Genomic DNA, 22,180 nt, shown 5'->3' with positions numbered 1-22,180 from the left:
CATTCTGTTGTGGAACAGCGAAGCAAAAGATAGCCACAAATTCTGTTGCTCCCTTACTCACCCAAGGCAACGCCTTCTTTCCATTCGAGGTGTGGCCCCCCATGGTGCTTCAGCAACATGAGTTCTACTGCGTCCCAGCAGCACATGTTCACGGGGAGAACAGCTCCTGTCTGCCAGTTCTCGGCTGCTTACTTCCAGACCACGTATATGCACGCTAGGGCGACCCGGATCACTCAAGGCTCGTAATGCCAGGTTATTAACTGGAGATGCAGGTGTTTTGGAAGTGTTGAGAGGCCCCTGGCTTTTCTTCCTTTTGTCTAGGGCATTGTTTCGGCCAGGAGAACAACAGGGTGAGCCCTTGGGGCTGGTAAGTGGCTGGAAGAGAGAAGTTAAACTGCAAGAGGAACCAAACTTGGCCCCAAGCAACAAGCCATGCTTAGGTGAAGAAGAAGCACTGATGCTGCATGCACGGGCTCGAGCTATGGGAACAGAACTGTCTTCGGGCGTGACTTGTGACTTCCCTGAAGATTTAGGGTTTTGTAACAGTTTTTTCTCCAAGGATGTTCTTTCAGCTAGCCCCTCAGCTGGTCTCTCATTCTCTCTCTTCTTTTTAACATTGCCGTTATCAGACTGAATACATGTTTTACCTTCTTGCTGAACCTATTGGGAAAGAGAGATTAGGGGAAAAAGGAAAAGGCAAACTTGGTCAATCCCAGATGTTGCCTTTTTTAAACCATTTTACTAATCCACTGAAATATATAAGGTGTCCTTTCTTGAACCAAGAGCCTTCTAGCTTTGTGGTCTGCATTTTCCAGGATAGCTAGCAATGGCTAGAACTAGGAAAGGCTAATTTAAACTTTTTTTCAGCTTTTGAGGAAGGCTGAATTCATTACATTCTATCACTGTGGCATTTCTGCCATCATTGGGGCACCTATCCTCATTCATAACTCCTACATAAGCTTTTTTCCTCAGTCGGCTAACTCTCAACTCCTCAGAGCCGCTTCACCTACCACTCATCTCAAGTCTAAAGAAAATTAGGCTTTTGAGATAACAGTCTCCACAGCCATTCATCTCATTCAACAATCCCTAGCAAGAAGGCTCAGGATTTCAATACAGTATTCCCTCGATTTTCGCGGGTTCGAACTTCGTGAATAGCCTATACCACGGTTTTTCAAAAAATATTAATTAAAAAATACTTCGCGTTTTTTCCCCCTATACCACGGTTTTTCCCACCCGATGACATCATATGTCATCGCCAAACTAATAATTTTTGCAAATAAATAACAAAAAAATAATAATAATAATTGTTAATAAATAATTATGTTTATAAATATCAGGGTCACTAAGTGTCTTATTCAATGGTGAGTACCAGTAATACTGGTGAGTAAATGGTTGTTAAAGGAATGGGAAATAGTAATTTAGAGGTTTAAAGTGTTAAGCGAAGGCTTGTGATACTGTCCATAGCCAAAAATGTTGTATTTACTTCCGCATTTCTACTTCGCGGAAATTCGACTTTCGCGAGCGGTCTCGGAACACATCCCCCGTGGAAATCGAGGGAACACTGTAAGTCATAAGTCTTGATTCATGAGTGTATTACCAAGATAAAAAAATAAGGAGGAAAAGAAAGCTTTGATCTTAGAATTTGTCTATTCCATTCGGGGAGGACAACTGCCTAGCTTAATTTTTTTTTTAAAGCTCCTGTAGTGAGTACAAACTTTAGGTCTAATTGCTTTCTTTGCTTAATGACATTCACTACAGCCAATTCTTCCCAGAGAAACTAATCTTAGAACTTACCTGTATGTTTTTCTTCTCCTGCTGCAATAACTCAAGACACCGGTTGCTGAGTTGGACAAGTCCATGAAGGGCTTCATCCACCTCTTGATAAAGTCTTGTGGTATCCACAGCTTGATTACTACAAGATGTGAAAAACATTACTTTGGGGCAACACAACATAAAAGCATTTGCTCAAAAGGTACAAATTAATCCTAGAGAGAATCCACCTGGACATAATGAATTGATTTCCAAATCACAATAAACTGCAATTCCCAATAGTTCTCACCAGAGTCTCCAATGTATTCTAGAAATTACAGTTCACAAACAGTTGGTGGAAGGACACCAACTGCCCATTGCTTGTTTTTTAAAAGGGCAAATGTGAGAAGAATGTTTTTAGAAAAGCATTTAGATCACTGATTCCCAAAGTGGGAGCCATGCCCCACAGGGGGGCAACTTGATTTTGAATGGGAACAATTTGAAAATTAAATATTATCTGAATTTTTGAAAGCCCAGTAATCATTCTTATATATTTGTGATGAAACAACTATGTTTCATTTATCTATTGTTATCTTTGTTAAAGTGCATTTCCTAGGGCCTGGTCTGAAAAGATATTCCAGTTTGGTGGGGGGGGGTTCAGATGTGTTCCCACTAAGGATCATGGGACTGGCAGAGTGTCCCCCCCCCCCCACACACACACACTTTCCTGTGGGCTTTGCTGATGGGTCGTTGCTGAAAGATTTGTTCTGTGGGGAAACAGAATGGATGGCTGCTGGGAGATGCCCAGCAGTGAATATACAGAACCAAGCCCCAAAGTTAAGTAAGAAATTATTAGATTTACATTTATTTTTAGTCTCTGTTTTTCCACGTTTTGTTTTACAAGACTTTTATTCTCACAGCAATGTGAGGCTAGGCCACACATGCGTAGACTTTGCTAGGCATGTATGATTCACCTTCACTTTCACCTACTGAACTACCAAAGCATTCCCCCACTAAGTTACAGATTCAAACCAAGTTATTTACAAATTAAGCTAAGAATGTTACCTCTTTCTGCATCATCTTCTTTTAATAGTTATTTCTTTTAATAATTTGCATCATTTCATAGGTTTTTCTCACATTTATTTCTTTTAGTCACAAACCCTATGCATAAAACGAGTAGTGCAAGGAGGAAAATAAATTCTTCAGTATTCACAAGAATATTTAAAACTTGGCTTGATACCTGCTATCCACGATGAACAGTCATCTTTTTGCCAACAATGTTTGACCAACAAATCAATGACATGAGGTCATCTTGAAGCACATTTGAAGGTGAAACATAGTGTGTACATAAATTCAGATTTAAATTACTTCAAGTCTTTAAAGGAAAAGTTTGAAAAAAGATCAACAATAAAGTCTCTGTTCACTGCACAAAGTCTTACTGTCAGTTGTACTCTTGAGACTAGTTATGAAATTTCTTTACTTAATGCTAAATCTGGAGAAAAATCATACTAAGGGGAGGATTTAATTAAACCATCAATATCAGCATTTCTTAAAACAGTTCTGGAAAAAGATCACAAAGATGTGAAAGCCACAGCCACTTAGTAACAATACTGCTAGCAGAGGAATAGATTAAATAAGTGAAGATATTGAAACACCACATTGGAAGGATGAAAACAACAAAATTCTCAGTACAAATGGATTAATCAACTCTGAGAGATAATGAAGCCGTATCGCTAACCTATGCAAGATATAGTAAAAAGGTGAATTTGCTGAAGAAATGTTATTCTGCAAATCATTAGAAACCACCACAACTGCTCATATACTGTAGATAAACTTAAAAAATTGCTTAGATGTCAATAATATATCAATAGAAAACATAACAGCTTGTACTGCCAATGGTGCTCCTGTTATGATGGGCAAGAGAAATGGCTGCTTAAAATTGATGAAAGATGAGAATCCAGAAACGCTTCTTGTGAATTGTGTGACTCATAGGGAAAATTTAGTGTCCAAAAATATATCCCCTGTTCTTAATGAGGTATTAAAATCAAATATAAAATGTATCAATGCTATCAAAGCTAATGCCAAATGTGAGCATCTCTTCAAGCAATTCTGTGAAGATAAAAATGCTGACCATGTGAGACTTGTATTTCATGCTGAGGTAAGGTGGGTCTCAAAGAGAAGTTGTTTGAAAAGATTCATGAAACTATTTGATGTTCTTAGTGACTTTTTAAATGACAAGCCTAGAATGATGCACCTGCTATTGATGGTAAAACATTTGTGAGTTATTAAGCAGATAGCTTTGAAAAACTGAATATGTTGAATAAACATCTTCAAGGAACAAATAAAACATTTGTTGGTGCAAAGGCGAAGATATTTGGCTTCATTACATTTATATAGTTATGTCAAAAACATATTTCGGACAAAAATGTTGACATGTTTCATTGGTTAAAAAACGTGAGCTAACTGATGCTGCTGTTCTTGTCATTGTGGATCATCTGAATATTGGGCCCTGATTTGAAATAAATATTTTCTCATTTAGAACAAATTGATTTTCAAACATGGGGAATGCAGTTAGTACTGATGGATCTCTTTAATGTTTCAGTGCAGTACCAAGAAGAATTCCCGGAAATGTAAAATGATGAGACACTTAAAAACTTTATTTAATATAAAAGGAACGATGGCATGGCTTTGTGATGAGACAGAAATACCCAAATTCAATCTACTTTGCAAGAAAATTGCTGTTACTGTTCTCATCTTGATATTTAGCTGAATGTTTCTTTAGTGCTGTAAATGATTTGCTACTGAAGAAAAGAAATTGACTGGATATCACTGAACAAGAAGACTTGAGAATGACGCTGACTAAATTGGAGCCAAATACACAATCTCTGCAGCAGGCATCAAGCCCAAGGATCTCACTAACTTAAGTAGACTAAAGATGCAATCCTACAACATTTTCCCATGAGTAGACAATGGTACTTCTGAGTAGATATGCATAAGATTGTGTTGTAATTAATATGATCCAAGTATAACACAAAAAACTTTCATTAAAATTATTTTATATTTTTCATTTCAGTTCTCTATTATATGTTTTGAAACTTTATTTGCTGCTTTTTCATATCCCTTCATACTATTATTTTTTAAATCCCTTGGTACTTCTATTTCTGTCTTTCATTCTTTTATCTTTCTTTTTCATGGATGCTATGTTCTTTGCACACTTCTTTAAACCAAGTTAACAGACTTTTAGCCTTTCTCCACATGAGTAGGAATTTAGTTTTTGAATAATAAGAATTATATGTCAGGGGCGTGGGATCAGGATTTTAGAGATGTTTACGTGAGGCTTGGCCAAATAAAGATTGGGAACCACTGATTTAGATAAATATCTAGCGAGAGTTATCTAAATAATTCTTCATTATCTATGAAGAACAAAGGCCCAGGAGAGGGAATTGGCTTGAAATTCAACATATTTCTAGGCTGGGGTACTGACAAAGGTGTTTTATTTGTTCTTGTTGTTGTTGTTTTCCTGGTGGCTTAAAACAAGGCAAATGTTGCCTCTCCACCTCCTTTCTTATGCTTTAGAAACAAACTGCAGTCATCTGCTAATGGACATAATACCTTCGTAATGGACTTTCAAAAAAACCCAAAACCACCTGGTTTTTCATAGGCAAATACTTCCTGTGACTGCTCTTTTAAGATGAAAAGCAAAAGGCAAAGGAATATAACCTACAACAGAGATTTTGATGGAGAAATATTCAGATAATATAGTAAGCCGACTTACTATGGTGAATATACCCAGAAATTGTTTTCATTATAATGGCAAGTTGTCAAACTGTTATGCCAGCCTACACATAAAGCACCAAATATAATCACCTCCTGGTGTCACTTTATTATACAAATTATACATTGCACAGGAGAGCTGACTGTAGAACAGTGAAGAGTACTTAAGAGTTCTTAGGATTTTTTCATCCACAGGTAATTTTATATACCTTAGATAACCAAAAGGAATGTGGAATGTTTTGGAAATGAAGGCAAAGAGCATGAACATTTGCACTATTACTGTACAAGTAGTCCTTATCTTACCATCAAATTTATGCTGCTAAGTGAAACATTTGCAAAGTGAGTACTGCTCCATTTGTGACCTTTCTTGCTACAGTTGTTAAGTGAATTATTATAGTTGTAAAGTTAGGAACATTGTTGTTAAGTGAATCTGGCTTCCCTATTGACTTTGCTTGTCAGAGGTCACAAAAGTTGATCACATAATCCTGGGCCACAGCAACGGTCATATTAATATGAAACAGTTGCCGAGCAACCAAGTTTTGGTCATGTGACCATGGGGATGCTACAAGTGTGAAAAATGATCATAAGTCACGTTTTTCAGTGCCATTGTAACTTTGAACAGTCACTAAATGAACTGTTGCACATCATGGACTACCTGTATTATCTTCTAAACTGGTCCTCACCTGCAGGGTCCCGCTGGAGGTAGCCGTGCCAGCAGGGAGCCTCCGCGGCGCTGGAGTTCCAGTAAACGAGGCTCTGAAAGCAATTTTTGCATAGTGTCCTGGTGCAAGGTGATTTGAGTTGACAGTTCCTACAAAGATAAAAAGCTACAGCTGATAACACAGCAAAAGGTAATAGGAAGGGCCAACAAAATGAGTATGCTCCCACAAAGACTAACAGGGAAAATTAATAAGCCTTATACAAAATTATATAAAAAATTTCCACTGCTTTGTACATTCTATGTTTTAAAGATTAATGAACTTGCCGCAGCTGTATTATTTACCTTTTTTTCTTTTGGTCACAGGGAACAGCAGAAGTCTATACAAATTCCACTTGAAAAACTATTTCCAATGAACGACCTACCGTATTTTTCGCTCCATAAGACGCAGTTTTTTCCTCCCAAAGTAGGATGAAAAATCAGCCTCGTCTTATGGAGCGAAGATGCAGGCAGGGAGGGGGGGGGAGGCTGCGAATTCGGAAGCGCCATCCCGCCGGCTGGCTGGCTAGCTGCTGCCTGACCCACCGTTCCCCGTAAGCTACGCCCGTGAGCAGGCGTGCACCCCCAAATACACCCGAGCGCCCTTTTCCACGGGCGCGTGCTCCCCATCCCCCTGCCAGCCCGCGGGGAGGTGGGCGGGGGCGGGCTTCTCCACGCTGCCCTATTGCCCGCCCGAACCGCCTCCTCTGCCACCTCCTGCGTTTGGGCGCGATCTGCCTCCTCTCCAACGTCGCTGCCTTCTGCCTTGGGGCGCGATTCGCCCCCTCTCCTCCTCCGCCGCCGCCGCCTTCTGCCTTGGGGCGCGATTCGCCCCCTCTCCTCCTCCGCCGCCCCCTGCCTTGGGTGAGCAATCCGGGACAGGGTGGCTTTACGCCATGAAGAGAAAACGGCCGACTTTTCCCTGCTGCCGGAGCCGTTTCCTCTTCATGGCGCAAAGCCACACAGTCCCGGACTCCGGGATTGCTCGCCCAAGGCAGGAAGCGGCGGCGGAGGAGAGGGGGCGGATCGCGCCCCAAGGCAGAAGGCGGCGGCGGCGGAGGAGAGGGGGCGAATCGCGCCCCAAGGCAGAAGGCAGCCATCTGCCCAGACAGAAAGGAAACAAGAGAGAGAAAGTGAGAAGAAGAGAGAGAAAGAGGGGGGGAGAGAGAGAAAGAGAGAGGGGGAGAGAGAGAAAGAGAGGGAGAGGGAGAAAGAGAGTGGGAGAGGGGGGAGAGATAGCAAGAGAGAGAGAGAAAGAGAGAGGGAAAGGGGGAGAGAGGGGGGAGAGAAAGAGAGAGGGAGGGAGAGAGGAGATAAAGAAAGAGGAGAGAGAGAAAGGAAGAGAAAGAAAGAAAGAGGGATAGAAAGAGAGAGAGAGAGAGATGCTCAGTGAGCCTTTCTTTGAAGTTGCCTTTCTTTCTTTCTTTCTTTCTTTCCTTCTTTCTTTTTCTCTCTTGCTCTCTTGCTCTTTCATTCTTTTTTCTTTCTCTTGCTTTCTTTCTCTCCTTCCTTCCCTCATTCCATTTCTTTCATTCCCCCTCTCTATTTTTATTTCTCTTTCATTTTCTTTCTTTCTCTCTTTCTTGCTTTCTTTCTTGCTCTTTTTCTTTCTCTCTTTTACCTTCCCTTCCTCTATTTCTTCTTTTCTTTCTCCTTCCTACCTTCTTCCCTCCCTCCCTTCAGTCCTTCCTCTCTTACTCTCCCCTTTCATAAGTTTCCTTGCTTCCTTCCTCTGTTCCTGTCCCTTCCCCCTTTCTTTCTTTCTTTCTTTCTTTCCTTCCTTCCTTCCTTTCCTCCCTCCATTTCTTGCTTTCCTTTTCCTTCCTCCCTTCCTCCCTTCTTCCCTCCCTCACTCCCTTCTTTCACTCCTTCCTCTCTTCCTCTCCCCTTTTTGGCTCAAAATATTTTTTTTCTATTTTCCTCCTCTAAAATCTAGGTGCGTCTTATCAGCAGGTGCGTCTTATAGAGCGAAAAATACGGTAGTTCTTAGGAATAAAGACTTATTTTTCACTGAGATGGTAAACATTAGTTGATTTGTAGCACTTCTAATTGAAAACGTGGCTCTTAGTACTGACTGCCTCTTCACTATAAGTAAAAATAGTCCTTTTTTTAAGAAACCTGAAAGTCTACAATTTTATATGCCAGACATCATTATTCTGTTTCTCTAAAGAATGTACTGCATGATTCTTAACCATAAAAGCCAGCCTGGTAACTTTGGCCCCACTCTCATTCTCTTTCAGTCCAACCCAAACTTACAAGATTGTTTTGGGGAAAATAGGAAGAGAAAGTTGTGTTGGATATATTTGCTACCTTGAGTCATTTGTAGAAATAATAAAGGTAGAGTACAATAAATAAGTGCAGGAATAAATAAATCTTGTAGCCTAAAGTGGTACAGCTCAGCAACTCTCTTACTACTTCTGTGAGAACTGGTTTGAACTTATGAATGTGGAAATATATTGGTGAGGCTCTACAGGGACTAGTTACAGAAGATCTTAGAAAGATTTTTTTTCCTAGTGGGGCAGATGGAGTTTCTTTAGAGTCATCAGAATTTTATTGGGATTCAATCCAGAATAAGTGAAGTACATGCACAATTATTAGGAATTATTCCAATTATCTGCTCTGTCCAGTTTTGTATGCTCATTACAACTATCATGCGAGTAGCCAGGCTGATAGGACATGACAAGCTAATAAAAGTATACCATCTGCAACACAGACAGTATATCATTTACCAGTTTGATAAGAAAAGGAATTGGATAATAGATAAAATAGTAGGAAGGAGAAAAGAAAAGTATAAAAGTATAAAATGTGCAAAAGAAAGGTGTTGTCTAAGAAAAGGGTTCTCCATCCTCAGATGGTGGAACAGTTCTGGTCCATGGCCTGTTAGGAACCCGAGTTGTGCACCAATAAGCGAGAAAGCAAAGCTTCATCTGCTCATATGAAGGATTTAGGTTGCAGATGAAACTATTCCCCATTCCCATCTGTGGAAAAATTGTCTCCCATAAAACTTGTCCCTGCACCAAAACGGTTGGGGACCGCTGCTCTAAGGAGTATATGTATGAGACCCAAGAGCAGTTTCTCTAGGACTTCATATCTGGCAGCACTATTGAATGTAAATGATTTATAGTAGGCTACAGTACAATTTTATTCAGAAATGAGCACTATGTTCAGCATGATTTGCTTTATGGTAATATAAATCTGGTTGCAAGATCAAAAATTTACGATACATTTATGAATTTGTAAGAGCAAACTCTACTCTCTACTAGCACTGATGATGTTACCTAGTTTGGTAATGAAAAGACCCAAGCTCAAAAATGCTCAAGGACCCACAATTCAACCCTCATTTACAAATATTCTCTTCTATTGGTATTTATCATAAAGTCATAAGCAGATACATGTATACATTCAGAAATCCATACAACTTATTGTGCATCATTAAAATGAGTACTTGTACTGTTTCTAATTTTTCATACATTTACCTTTAGTGAAAAACACAGCCTACCACAAATTTATTTATTTATTTATTATTTGGACTTCTAGACCACCCTTCTCTTAGACTCAGGGCGACTTACAGAATAAGAATAAATACAAATAAGAAGATGTAAGAAATCCAAACATTAAAACTCTAAATCTAATCTAAAAACCCCGATTGTTAAAAAACAATAATCTACCATTCATTCCAACACAATCATACATACGGCCAAAGCAGGTTGCCAATGCTCAATTGCCCTAAGCTTGCCAGCAGAGGTGAGTTATAAAAACCTTACGGTATGAATCTCTGGAGGGAGTTGATTCCAAAGGGCCAGAGCTGCCACAAAGAAGACTCTACCCCTAAGTCCTGCCAGACGCCATTGCTTAGCTGATAGGACTTTGAGAAGGCCAATTCTGTGGGACCTAACCATCCGCTGGGATTTATGAGAAAGAAGACAGTCCCATAAGTCTAAGCCAGTGATGGCGAACCTATGGCATGGGTGCCACAGGTGGCACGTGGAGCCATATCTGCTGGCATGCGAGCTGTTGCCCTAGCTTAGCTCCAACGTGCATGTGTGTGCCGGCCAGCTGTTTTATGGCTTGCACAGAGGCTCTGTGAGGGCGTTTTTGGCTTCCAGAGAGCCTCCAGGAGATGGGGCAAGGCATTTTTACTCTCCTCCAGTTACAGGGAAGCCTTTGGAGCCTGGGGAGGGCGAAACACGAGCCTACTGGATTCACCACAAGTTGGGAAACAGGCCATTTCTGGCCTCCAGGGGTCTCCGCGGGGTGGGGGAAGCTGTTTTCACCCTCCCCAGGCATTGAATTATGGGTGTGGGCACTCGTGCATACGCGATATCGGGCACTTATGCTCTTTCAGCACCTGAGGAAAAAAAGGATCGCCATCACTGTCCTAAGCCATGTAGGGGTTTATAGTACACATATTGCTAATGTCAAATGATAACCCAAACTTCTGCTAGTATCTTTGTTTAAAAATCAACTATTCAGATACTTAATTATTGTGTCACTGTAAAGAGAATTAAAACAATCTTTCATTACATATGTATTTTCATACAGTATATTGGATAATAAAACAGAAGAATCTATCTTAAGCTGCTTCTAAAGGTATACGTGCCCAAATCTCATACCATTTGGAGCAACATTTTGGGAAATAATAGTAGTCTCATATGAGATGTGAAAATACTTAATGGTATTTCAGTAAATTTTAAAATTGTATTGTTTTCTTTGAATTTCTAGGTATTCCATAAGCTATTTAGACTGTTGGTAAATATCCCGGTGCTGGGAGGTGCTTTTTGTCCACTTTTTAAATGTAACATATTTTTTGGAGTATAAGAAGCACCTTTTTACACCCCAAAACAGGGTGAAAACTTGGGTGAATCTTATATACCGAATGTAGTCCCATCCAGCCACACCCACTCTTTGGTCTCTGCCTTCCAACAATTTACCTCCTTGCAGCCAAAGCAGCAGAGCCTGATTAGCACAAGCCATTGATTATTTCACCTCCTGACACTCAGCTGATTGATTGAACTTGCCAGCAAGCCAACATGCTTAAATGAAAGTGAAACTGAAGCTTCCCGGAGGCAAATTGCTGAAGGGAGAGGGAAAGGCCAAAACTGGCTATTTATCTTTTTCTCCAAGGAGGTGAGTCAATAACTATAAATGTCTATAAAATATTCAAATTATGAGACTTATTTTTTAAAGACTATTTTATTATTGTTCTATACAATTTAACAAAATTAAGAAGCTTTTTAAAATAAATGCTTGGTCTTAAGAGGCCCAGTGCTATTGTATCTTCTTTTAAATAGCAGAGAATACTTCCAGAAAGCCACAACAATTTTAAAGATCTGTAAAAGTATAATCTGAAATGTCCTGTTTTAAGTATTAGTATTAAGATAAGGCAGCAGAGTTAAATTCTGACTTAATCATGTTTGGAGTAGATCTATTTAAATAATTGGGAGGAGTTAGTATGATTACATTTATGAAAACTTTCTGGGATTAATATAATGCCATAATGTACATTTCTCCAATTCTTTGCTATATCTATGGGTCAGGCTCACATGCACAGAAATACACAGCAAACAGTGTATATCTTCTGTGCTGTTTGCTGTTTGGCAAATTGCTGGGAGGCAGAGGTCTTTTTTCCTTGTGCACTTTGTGTATAAGGTGCATCTTATACTCCGAAAAATATGGTACATTAGTTCAGAGCAACTGACTTCAGTCCTCTAGACCTTACTTTTACTATTAGTCTCTAATGCAGTGTTTCCCAACCGGTGTGCCGCGGCACAGTAGTGTGCCGCGAGATATGGCCAGGTGTGCTGCACCGGGACCGCGCGCAGCCATGGTGGGAGCATCATGAGAAAGAGAGGATTCCATCCCACGAGGAGACGCCCACCGAGCTGCAGGTCCCGCTGCCGTCGCCTTCTTTCCCTCCGCCTCTTTCTCCTCATGCAGCCTGAGCCCGCCTTTGCGAGTCCGCCCTGGCTTTCGCTTCGCCCCATGATTTCCCTGCAATTTCATCCAGGCCACCTCTTGCCTCCTTTTGAACTGCGGGGAAATCTGCGGGCGAAGCAAAAGCCAGGGCGGGAGAGAAGCGCGGGGGTGGGGAAGGAGGAGAGCCCCTCAGCGCTTCCCCTCCGCCAAGCTGCCTGCTTGTCCTCGCGCCTCCTGCCTTTTTCCAGGGGCCTTTGGAAGGCACCCAGGGAAGGGGGGGGGATTGGGGGTGGCTGCAGCGGCTTCTCATTCCCCTCACCCGGCCCCTCTTGCAGTCCCTTCACCGAGCGCTTTTGTCCCAGGCTGTCAGCGAAAGGGCTACAGCACAGGCGGGGCAGGCGTTCTTCTCACAGCTGAGGCAGGATTTGGAATGTCAGGGGTGTGTGCGTGCGGGCTCCACATCCCCCTGCCAACCGGAACATTTAAAATAAGAAAAACCTTCGCCGGCCTCCGCAGAGAAGAAAGGAAGAGAGAGAAAGAGAGAGAGAGCAAGAGAGACATAGCAAGAGAGGCAGAGAGAAAGAGAGAGAGAGAAAGAGAGACAGAGAGAGAGAAAGAGAGAGAAAGAGAGAGAGAGAATGAAACAGAGATAGCAAGAGAGGCAGAGAGAGCAAGGGAGAGAGAAAGACATATAGGGAGGAAGGAGGGAGAGAGAAAGAGAGCAAAAAAGAGAGGAAGAAAGAAAGGGATGGAGAGAGAGAAAGAAGGGAAGGAAGGAAGAGAGAGAGAGAAAGAGTGAGGGAGAAATAGAGCGAAATGGAGGAAGATTTTTTTTGTCAAAACTTTTCTTTAGCCGCCACCCCCCACCCCCCCGTTCAGTGTTCCCCAGGATTTTGAAAATATGAATAATGTGCCGCGGCTCAAAAAAGGTTGGGAAACACTGCTCTAATGAACACCTTCAACTGGGGGATTAATCAGATACAAAAGTAAGAGTGACAACTGTTATCCCATGAGGATTATTGCTGCAAATCTATTCCAAGTACTAGCAAGAGGAAAGGCTATTTCTCATTGCATAATTCAATTGCATAACCTCATAGCTTCTGTATAAATATCATATGCATTTACCTCCTGACTTGATGCTGTTCCCACTGCGTTGAGGTGGTCACTGGCTTCACACACAGTCTGGAGAACACCACAGCAGAGATCTTGTAGTTGTTCAAGAGCCTGGGTAGACACACAGACAGGAAGAGCCAATCATGTTATGGAAGCAGAGAGTTACAATATTTTTTAATAAAAAAACCAACATTATAAATATGTCTAAGTTAGAACTAGATCTGAAGTGGATGATATCTACTGACATTTAAAGCATCCATAATATAAAAGCTATCTATGGAAGACAGAAACATTAACTACTTGAAGGAAAAAGGAAGGAAAGGTTTCTTGCAGGAAATGAATAAATGCTGCTTTAGTTCGCTGTGTCAATATAAGGTCCACTGATTACTATTTTCTCCATACCTGATGTTCTCTAACCCATTTGGGTGGCAAGTAGCTCAGTAGCCCACCTAGTGCTGGGGTCAATTGATCCAAGGCCACATAATGTGGAAGTTCATGAAGCAAAAGAAGCCGGATTTCCTGCAGGATAAGGAGACTGAATCAAATACAAAGAATTCTCAAATTATTTTCAATAATATCCAATATCATGTCATCACGCTTTCCTTATCTCAGCCATGAACACTAGGTCAAAGCTAAATCTAAAGTGATGTTAGAAATAGTTACCCATCATAATCTTTGAAGGACAAAAATACACAAATGTTTATTTTGTCTAGGGGAAAATGGCTTTCTTCTTTGTGCAGTAACTTGCATAATAGAAACAACACTTTTTTTCTCCTCACCCCAACTCTTAATATTCTAATATTATTAGCATGCATACGTTTTTTGATATATCCTCCAAATTGATTTTATCTAAGGCATGTATTAAATAAATTATACACAGGGACCCTATGAGCTAAATTTGGCTAATAACACCCAGCACACTAGAGAATGCCCAGAGGTTTATGTAACTACGTGATGATAAGCTATCTCCTTCCCATATCATTAAGATTTCAGTGTGATTTCAGCCAAAAACGTACCTGCCCTATATCAGAAAACAATGCATTATATAGTTTTTTCTTTATTATCAGATAAAAGCATTACTGACTAATGTCTCAACTGGATAGAAAGGTAGAACTAAATTAAACAATAAATGGCATCTCAGATGGCCAAAAGTTTATAAGTTTCTCTTATCAACCCAGTTTTTCAATAGTGAACTTGCCACCAGTTAATATGTTAGATTGATTTACACCATGCCAAAGCATGTATTAACCAGAATTATTGAAAAAAATAATTAGTTGGACTGTACAACATACTAAACCAGGGGTACCCAACCCTTATGCCATGATCCAGTACCGGGACACAGCCCATACGGCACCAGGTTGCAGAGGTGGCAAGCAAGTGCACACATTTGTAATGCCGCCATCATTAATCTGCAAAGCGAGAAAGGTTGGGCATCGCTGTAATAAACCTTAAGCCACTGTTTGTATCAAATTCTAAACTAAAATCCAATCAAATCATATAGTTTAGCAAAATGTGTAATCCCACCCAAAGTTGTTGTCATTATTATTATTTATTGGATTTATATGCCGCCCCTCTCCAAGGATCGTTATCAAACGGCCATCCCATGGGACATTGATACATGTACAAAAAGGAGCAAAGTGTCAATCACTCAGTTGTGACTGCCATCTTGATTTTGATCAGGAGTCCCTCATGCCTCTAACCATGACCTAGATATCTACCCCTGCCCCTATTTTTTCTTCTTCTTTAGCAAACATTCCTTCAAGGAAAGTGTTTTCAATAGAAGCCCAGAGCTCTTACCACAGCAGGTTCTAACGTCAATTCCTCTTCATGGGGTACAAAACGATTATCAGATGGTAAGATCACCAGCAGCTGACTGATGGGAGTTGGTGTAGTCTCCTAAATAAATAATAATAATAAAATAATAATAAAAAAGGATAAAAGGTTTTGCTTCACAGGCTCATAAAAGTTGCATACAATAGTCAGAAGCAAAAGGGAGGGATTTTTGTTCTTCAGTCCAGAAAGTGAGGCATGGGAATGTAGTTTGTTTTCCCATACCTTGTTCTGGCCCACCACTCATGTAAGTTCAGTTCCCCTCTTTCTACACAGCTAGGCTGCCACGTTGCAAAGATTGGGGACCACTGATCTAAGCCTTAGCCATGATTTCCATTATAAAACAATGACAACTTTTGCGTTTTATTTCAGCTACCATTTTGTTGCTTATTTTGATGATATAAATTGTAACAAAATCACTCTAATGTATTCAGTTTATATCCCATCCCTCCTGAATATGAGATTTAGTGACAATGTGCATAAATCTTGCTCTTGTTCATATTTTGAAGTTATTACAAATGTACTATTTTATTAAAAGGGTAAATATATCTTTTGGCTGCTTACTAAGGACCAAGGAAAAAAACCTTCAGGTTCCCAACTTTGGTGTCATTCATATGCATTGGGTTGCATCTCCCATCATTCCCAGGGAGTGGGAAAGGCAGCTTAGTCAGGATGATACCTGAAATGCTCTTAATGCTGGCAGCAATACGGGGGCCTGGAAGGCCCAGTCATCCACATGGCTTAGGTCCAATAGCACTGTCAGCCCAAGAATCTTTAGCTCTTGCCTAGAACATAGGGGAGGGAGGGGGGAAACAAGACATGTAGAGTTTTATTTATTGATTGATTGGAGGCATCTCTAAGAGCTTCTGTTTGTGATTGCTTCACAACAATCCCACAGTAGGCCGTAACTGTACCATTCTATAAAGATCTAAACATTTCTTAAGGTTGCTTAATGTTTTAAGCTGCAATTTTAGTTCTAATGATAAACTGATAGAACACAATTTGTATACCCACTTCTCACTTGACAGAGTTCTGTCCCAACTATTAGATCATTTTAAAAATTGTTGCTAAGCAAACATATGGCAGAGAGAGAGGAGAGGGAAGGGGAAGGGGGAGGAGAAGAGAAATTGAGAGATACTGTGGAGATTCTATGAAGATACTGCTTGCTACCATCATAGTCCGGGCCCTGGGCTCAAGCTGCTGCTACTCAATGCCAGGTTGGTGGTAAATAAAGCCACTCTGGTCGGTCGCAGTCGGTGTTAGTGGGGGGGTCAGAGGTCGACCTCTAGGTCTCTCCCTGGTGGGGTGCCTCAGGGGTCAGTCCTCTCCCCCTTACTATTTAACATGTACATGAAACCGCTGGGTGAGATCATCCAAGGGCATGGGGTGAAGTATCATCAATATGCTGATGATACCCAGTTATACATCTCCACCCCATGTCCAGTCAGTGAAGCAGTGGGAGTGATGTGCCGGTGCCTGGAGGCTGTTGGGGTCTGGATGGGTGTCAACAGGCTCAAACTCAACCCTGACTGGCTGTGGGTTTTGCCTCCCAAGGACAATTCCATCTGTCCATCCATTCCCCTGGGGGTGGGGGGAATTGCTGACCCCCTCGGAGAGGGTTCACAGCTTGGGTGTCCTCCTCGATCCACAGCTAACATTAGAGCACCATCTTTCGGTTGTGGCGAGGAGGGCGTTTGCACAGGTTCACCTTGTGCACCAGTTGCGACCCTATTTGGACACGGAGTCATTACCCACAGTCACTCATGCCCTCATCACCTCGAGGTTCGACTACTGCAACACTCTCTACATGGGGCTACCTCTGAGAAATGTTCGGAAACTTCAGATCGTGCAGAATGCAGCCGCAAGAGCAATTGTGGGGCTTCCTAGATTCGCCCACGTCTTGTCAACACTCAGCGGCCTGCATTGGCTGCCAATTAGTTTCCGGTCACAATTCAAAGTGTTGGTAATGACCTATAAACCCCTACATGGCATCGGACCAGAATACCTTCGGAAATGTCTTCTGCTGCACAAATCTCAGCAGCCAATAACGTCCCACAGAGATGGCCTTCTCCGGGTCCTATCGACTAAACAATGTCGTCTAGTGGGCCCCAGGGAAAGAGCCTTCTCTGTGGCAGCCCCAGCCCTCTGGAATCAACTCTCCCCGGAGATTAGAACTGCCCCCACCCTTCTTGCCCTTCATAAGTTACTGAAGACCCACCTATGACACCAGGCATGGGGTAATTGAGGTATCCCCAGGCTAATATAGTTTATGTATGGTATGACTGAGTTGTATGATTTTAATGATACGGGTTTTCAGATGTTTTGGATTTGTCATATTGTTTATCACTGTTGTGAGCCATTCCAAGTCTGCGGAGAGGGGCGGCATACAAATCTAATAAATTATTATTATTATTGTTGTTGTTGTTGTTGTCAAGCAAAATTATCTTATCAGCTATGATAGCATGATTCTCACATTTTGTCAGATGTATAAAATTTTATCATAAATGCATACAATAGTCAGAAAATGAATTTTTATTACCATTTATTACCACTGTAATTGTAAATGGCCACTAACTGAGGTAGGTCACTAAATAGGAAGTGTGTGTAATTATCAAACCTGTTACAAAGTTCAAAATCAATAGTTTGATATAGAATTATAACAAGGGTGATAATAAATATAACAAATATGAGGTAAATCATAACAAATCAGAATTTTTACTCCAGTAACAAATACAATAGCCAGTATACTCCCTAACATTTACAATACCCTTGAATAATAATAATAATAATAATAATAATAATAATATTATATCTATACTGTGGATATTAATAATCCTGTGTTGTTCATTTGAAAAATTAAATGACTATTATAGTGTATTATATTATGCAACATAGTGTGCTAAGAAACACATAAATAAAAATTAAAACTCCAGTTTATTTTAATTAATTAAAAATAGTGGGGCAACCTATGCAGAGAGAGATTAGCTCATTTCCATTATTGCTATATTCTACTAGCTTATGAAAAACCTCTTCCAAACAAGAAAGTTTAAATACATGTTTAGTATTTGGGATCAAAACCACCATGCTTTTAAGTTAATTAGATTCTTAATGACTTCCCATAGCAGCTTCCTGACAGTTCTGATTTTATGAGAAGAATTTCCTGAATTTTTCACTTGCCTCAATGAATTATTTCAGTCTTTTGGAAGGGAGCCTTGACTGCTTCATCTAAATTCTAAAGGCACTTTGATATATAGTAGAGCTATTGCATCAGTTAGGCTGAATTTTGGCAAGGCATTTTCTTTAATTAAACTAGTCAATTTTGCTTCCTGAGACAAGGGACAAACAGCATTCTGATTAAGCAAGGAACTACCGGTAAGTATATTTCTTAGCTACAAGTTACAGTTAAAAGCTTTAAGACAAGCAACTAGGTAATACACAGTAGCAGACTCTTACTTTATATATCTGGGCATTACTCATTTACCACACTGTCATCTGTAGCTTAGGAAATGCTAGAACATAGCAGAAGCAGATTGAACTATTTCAGGAGTGTCTTGTCAGTGATATGTGTGGCTTGAACTACTTTCGTCTCTAAATTCTGACATAGGTAATGATGACAAGAGAAGTTAGTGAAGCCAGATTGCAATACAGTCACTGGCACTAAGACTCAGGAGGAGCAACTTTGGAGGAAGACTGACACAGCATCTCAGTAATTGTTCCTTGAGGCTATTATCTTATTTTGTCTAAATAATAGGTTACCTGAGAAGTGAATGCATGTATCTTAAGGTGTTAACCAGATCCTCTTGTCCTGGCGGCAACTCATCCTGAAGAGGCTGGGGCACTATGGTCAGCAAGGAATGGCCTGCCTTGTCTATTCCTCCTGGCATGGAAAGAAACAGAAGGAAAATATAAGCTATACGTCATAACTTTATCCCACATTGCAATGCTTCTGGCATCTGCTTCAATAAACACAAAATATGAGTTGACTTCCCAGCTACCAAATCTCATAGATAGGGCCAAAAGAGTCTGAGTTAAGCCGCTATTTACATGACCAGTCCCAGACATCCAGAGTTAGCAACAAAAGGGTGCATGAACAGAACCACATTCCTACCAACCACACTTGATGAATTATGATCTGTAGTGCTTTATATTATAAGATTTAAACCACTTGTAGGATTTTCTACAAATTCTCCAGAAATTGTTTTTGCAGGGTGCATCTACAATTTCATCAAACTGCTGAAAACCACAAAAAGAATTGCACACCAAATGGAACAGCACCACATGCCATTTATTTATATGACTTTATACCACCCTATAAAAAGTGTAATGCAAATCTATCATACTCCATTAATAACATGGCTGAACTCTCTCGCAAAAAAAAAAAAACCCCAATGAATTCCATTGAAGTTTTTATGCAACTTTCATAATTTAACATTTCTCTTTATTTGTTCCTCTGCCTTGGCTGGAAAAGTGAAACAGAGTGACTTCCAAAATTTGTGGAATGGAATATGATCAACGTGAATAACCCATGACATTCTGACATTAGGTACTATTGTACATCTGTCTTAAAAGTATGTATTATTATGTGAATACTACAAACCCCTGGTTTCCTTACAAAGTCAATACTAATTGCAGCACCAGCATTTTATAAGCATATGGAAATTACTTTAAAAAAGAAACAGAGATTGGAATTTTTATTTACGCAGATACAAACCAGATGTGGAAGGCAGATCTGAGGACAGACCACTGGAGTTCATAAGCTAGAACAACCTATCGGACCAAAATAGATTATGTCTGCATATGTGTGTGTTCTACAGGAAGAACATCTGAGCTCATTTTCTCCATTAAAAAAAAACAACTGCTTCATCTTCCAAATGGTATGTTGCTGGAAAAACGCTGTAACTTCCCCCACAGATCCAGTATTCCATTTCCTATAACATATCATGTTGCAGCAAATACAAAATACATAAATTTGGCATCTGGGAGAAGTTAACATAAGGTCATTTACTAAGGGAAAATTCTCCATCTTCTCCTTCTGCCTATTGTGAATCCTAAAAGTTTCAGGAGAAGATGAGGAACAATCAGGGATAAGGAAGGGAAGGGACTTGCTAGAAAGCCTGAAATACCCTGAATCAGAATCCCATTTTATGCTAAAGTAGCTCAACAATATAGATGAAAGTTTTGTTACCAAGTTTTTGTGGGAAGATGAGTTATAGTGTGGAGGGCATCTTCCCATTAACTGTCATAAGTTTAGGTTTATTGGATTTATATGCCGTCCCTCTTCAAGGACTCAGGCTGCTTATGAAACATATGAAAGAAACAATATATATCGGAGACTGCTGTTTTATCTCAATTGGTATTTTCCCATTGTGGTGGATTAGTTTACATCATTCCAAGTCAGCAGATTCAATGATTAAAACACAAATCTGTTTATAGACATGTTTGTGTAGGATTGGGGGGCAAAGGAAAGAGTGGTTATCTGGAAAGATTACTTGCAAGTATTGTTTATGTACTATTCTTGTCATTTGTAATTGGATTGCGAGGCAGTCATATCATGATCATTTGATTAAAATTAAGGCTGTTGACCAGATACATCATTTCTTCTTCTTTCCCAACCCCTTCAGGACTGCATTTGTCCTTGGTTTAATCTTAATCTTTAAAATTAACTTTTTAACAGCATTCAGATTTAACAACAGCAATTCTTTTCTTCATTGCAAATAAGACAGAAAACTAACATTCCACCACAGTTGACATCAACTTCACCTACTGTTGACATACAAACTTCATCTCAACAGAAACCAATTAAATAAATAAATGCAATCTCAGTTCAGATACCCATAATGATATATGAATTCTTAACCAGGTTAAATATATGCGCAATTACTGTATAAATAAAGTATTTATATACAGTATGTATTTATATATGGATGGGCACTGCAAGGCTATAAACAAGACAATGACAAGTAGAAAACATTTAGAAAGAAAGCAAAAACACTTATATATTATTACTAAGAAAATGCTGTATGTTCATGTAGTCACCACAAAGCAAGCTTAACTCAAAATTTAATTAGTGTTAATCTGAACAAAATTTAATAGCTACGAATGTTGTACAGCCTACCATGTTTATGTGTTCTATGATTCAGGATTTTGTGAATTAATCTGATATTCAGGATAAGCATCTTGTGAATTTGAGATCCATCTAAAATGTGTGGAATTCTCCATATAAATAACAGAAAGGTCCACTAATCTCTGCACAGGTTGGGTTTCTAATGACAAACTAAAGATAGTAAATCTTCACATTTACAGGTGTGTTGTACTTTGGCACTACCTAAGCCTAAACTCTGATTGCACAATTTCAGGCTTGCAAGCAAAGCAGCACATATGTACCTGAATACAATGATCTCTACAGCATACTCTATATACAGTACACTACAATACATGTACAGCACTGTACAGTACATACTCTACAGTACACTATATACAGAGATATCTGTGGAGAATCTCAGACATCCAGGTCATAGTTGTTTCAAAGGTGTTTTTTCAAAATGCATCTGGACTGTTGTTTTTTCCCTTGAGGAAAATGTTTCACTTCTCATTCAAAAAGCTTCTTCAGTTCTGACTGAATGGTGGAGAATGGAAGGATTTATATTCTTTGTAGTCATTTGGTCATTAACATTTTTTTAGAGTTGTTGAGGCCACTTGGGGCACAGATAAACCTCCAAGTGGTCTCAACTACTCTCAGAAAGAGTGCTAATGACCAGATGACTGCAAGGAATATAAACCCATTCTCTACCATTCCATCAGAATTTTAAAAGCTTCTTGGATGAGAAGTGTTCTCAAGGAAAACAACAGCCTAGTTGCCTTTTTAAAAAGCTCCTGAGATACAGTACACCGATATCATTTCTAATCACAGCTGTGATTTATGGAGAAATGGCATAGCCCTTTTGTTCGTGTGATGAATTTTACAAGTGTTTTTTTTAAAATAATGCCTCAGTAGTTTCATGTGCCACTGGAATTGCACACTATCCTTTTTTCTTTAGTCTGTGCTAAAATTACTCTATGCTGGAAGAAGCAACCAGCCATAATCCTTTTGCAATTGAACAT

The 22,180-nt window shown here is 39.9% G+C and overlaps 1 protein-coding gene across 7 annotated transcripts in view; it reads right to left on the bottom strand.

Moving 5' to 3' along the window:
- The window catches only part of ARHGEF40 (Rho guanine nucleotide exchange factor 40), a 55,521-nt gene that overhangs the window by 12,146 nt on the left and 21,195 nt on the right, over positions 1-22,180 (bottom strand). For all 7 annotated transcript variants that reach the window (XM_070726583.1, XM_070726584.1, XM_070726582.1 and 4 more), the window contains exons 4-11: positions 18,836-18,956; positions 15,759-15,864; positions 15,047-15,145; positions 13,652-13,768; positions 13,262-13,360; positions 6,207-6,334; positions 1,795-1,912; positions 62-660 (exon numbers count right to left, since the gene is read on the bottom strand). In XM_070726583.1, the coding sequence (XP_070582684.1) occupies positions 62-660; positions 1,795-1,912; positions 6,207-6,334; positions 13,262-13,360; positions 13,652-13,768; positions 15,047-15,145; positions 15,759-15,864; positions 18,836-18,956 (1,387 nt within the window). The remainder of the gene's footprint in view (positions 1-61; positions 661-1,794; positions 1,913-6,206; positions 6,335-13,261; positions 13,361-13,651; positions 13,769-15,046; positions 15,146-15,758; positions 15,865-18,835; positions 18,957-22,180) is intronic.

The sequence above is a fragment of the Erythrolamprus reginae genome, chromosome Z (assembly GCF_031021105.1).
Source record: "Erythrolamprus reginae isolate rEryReg1 chromosome Z, rEryReg1.hap1, whole genome shotgun sequence".
NCBI lineage: Eukaryota > Metazoa > Chordata > Lepidosauria > Squamata > Dipsadidae > Erythrolamprus > Erythrolamprus reginae.
The sequence above is the reverse complement of the archived record's forward strand: the minus strand, read 5'-3'. Positions and strand labels throughout refer to the sequence as shown.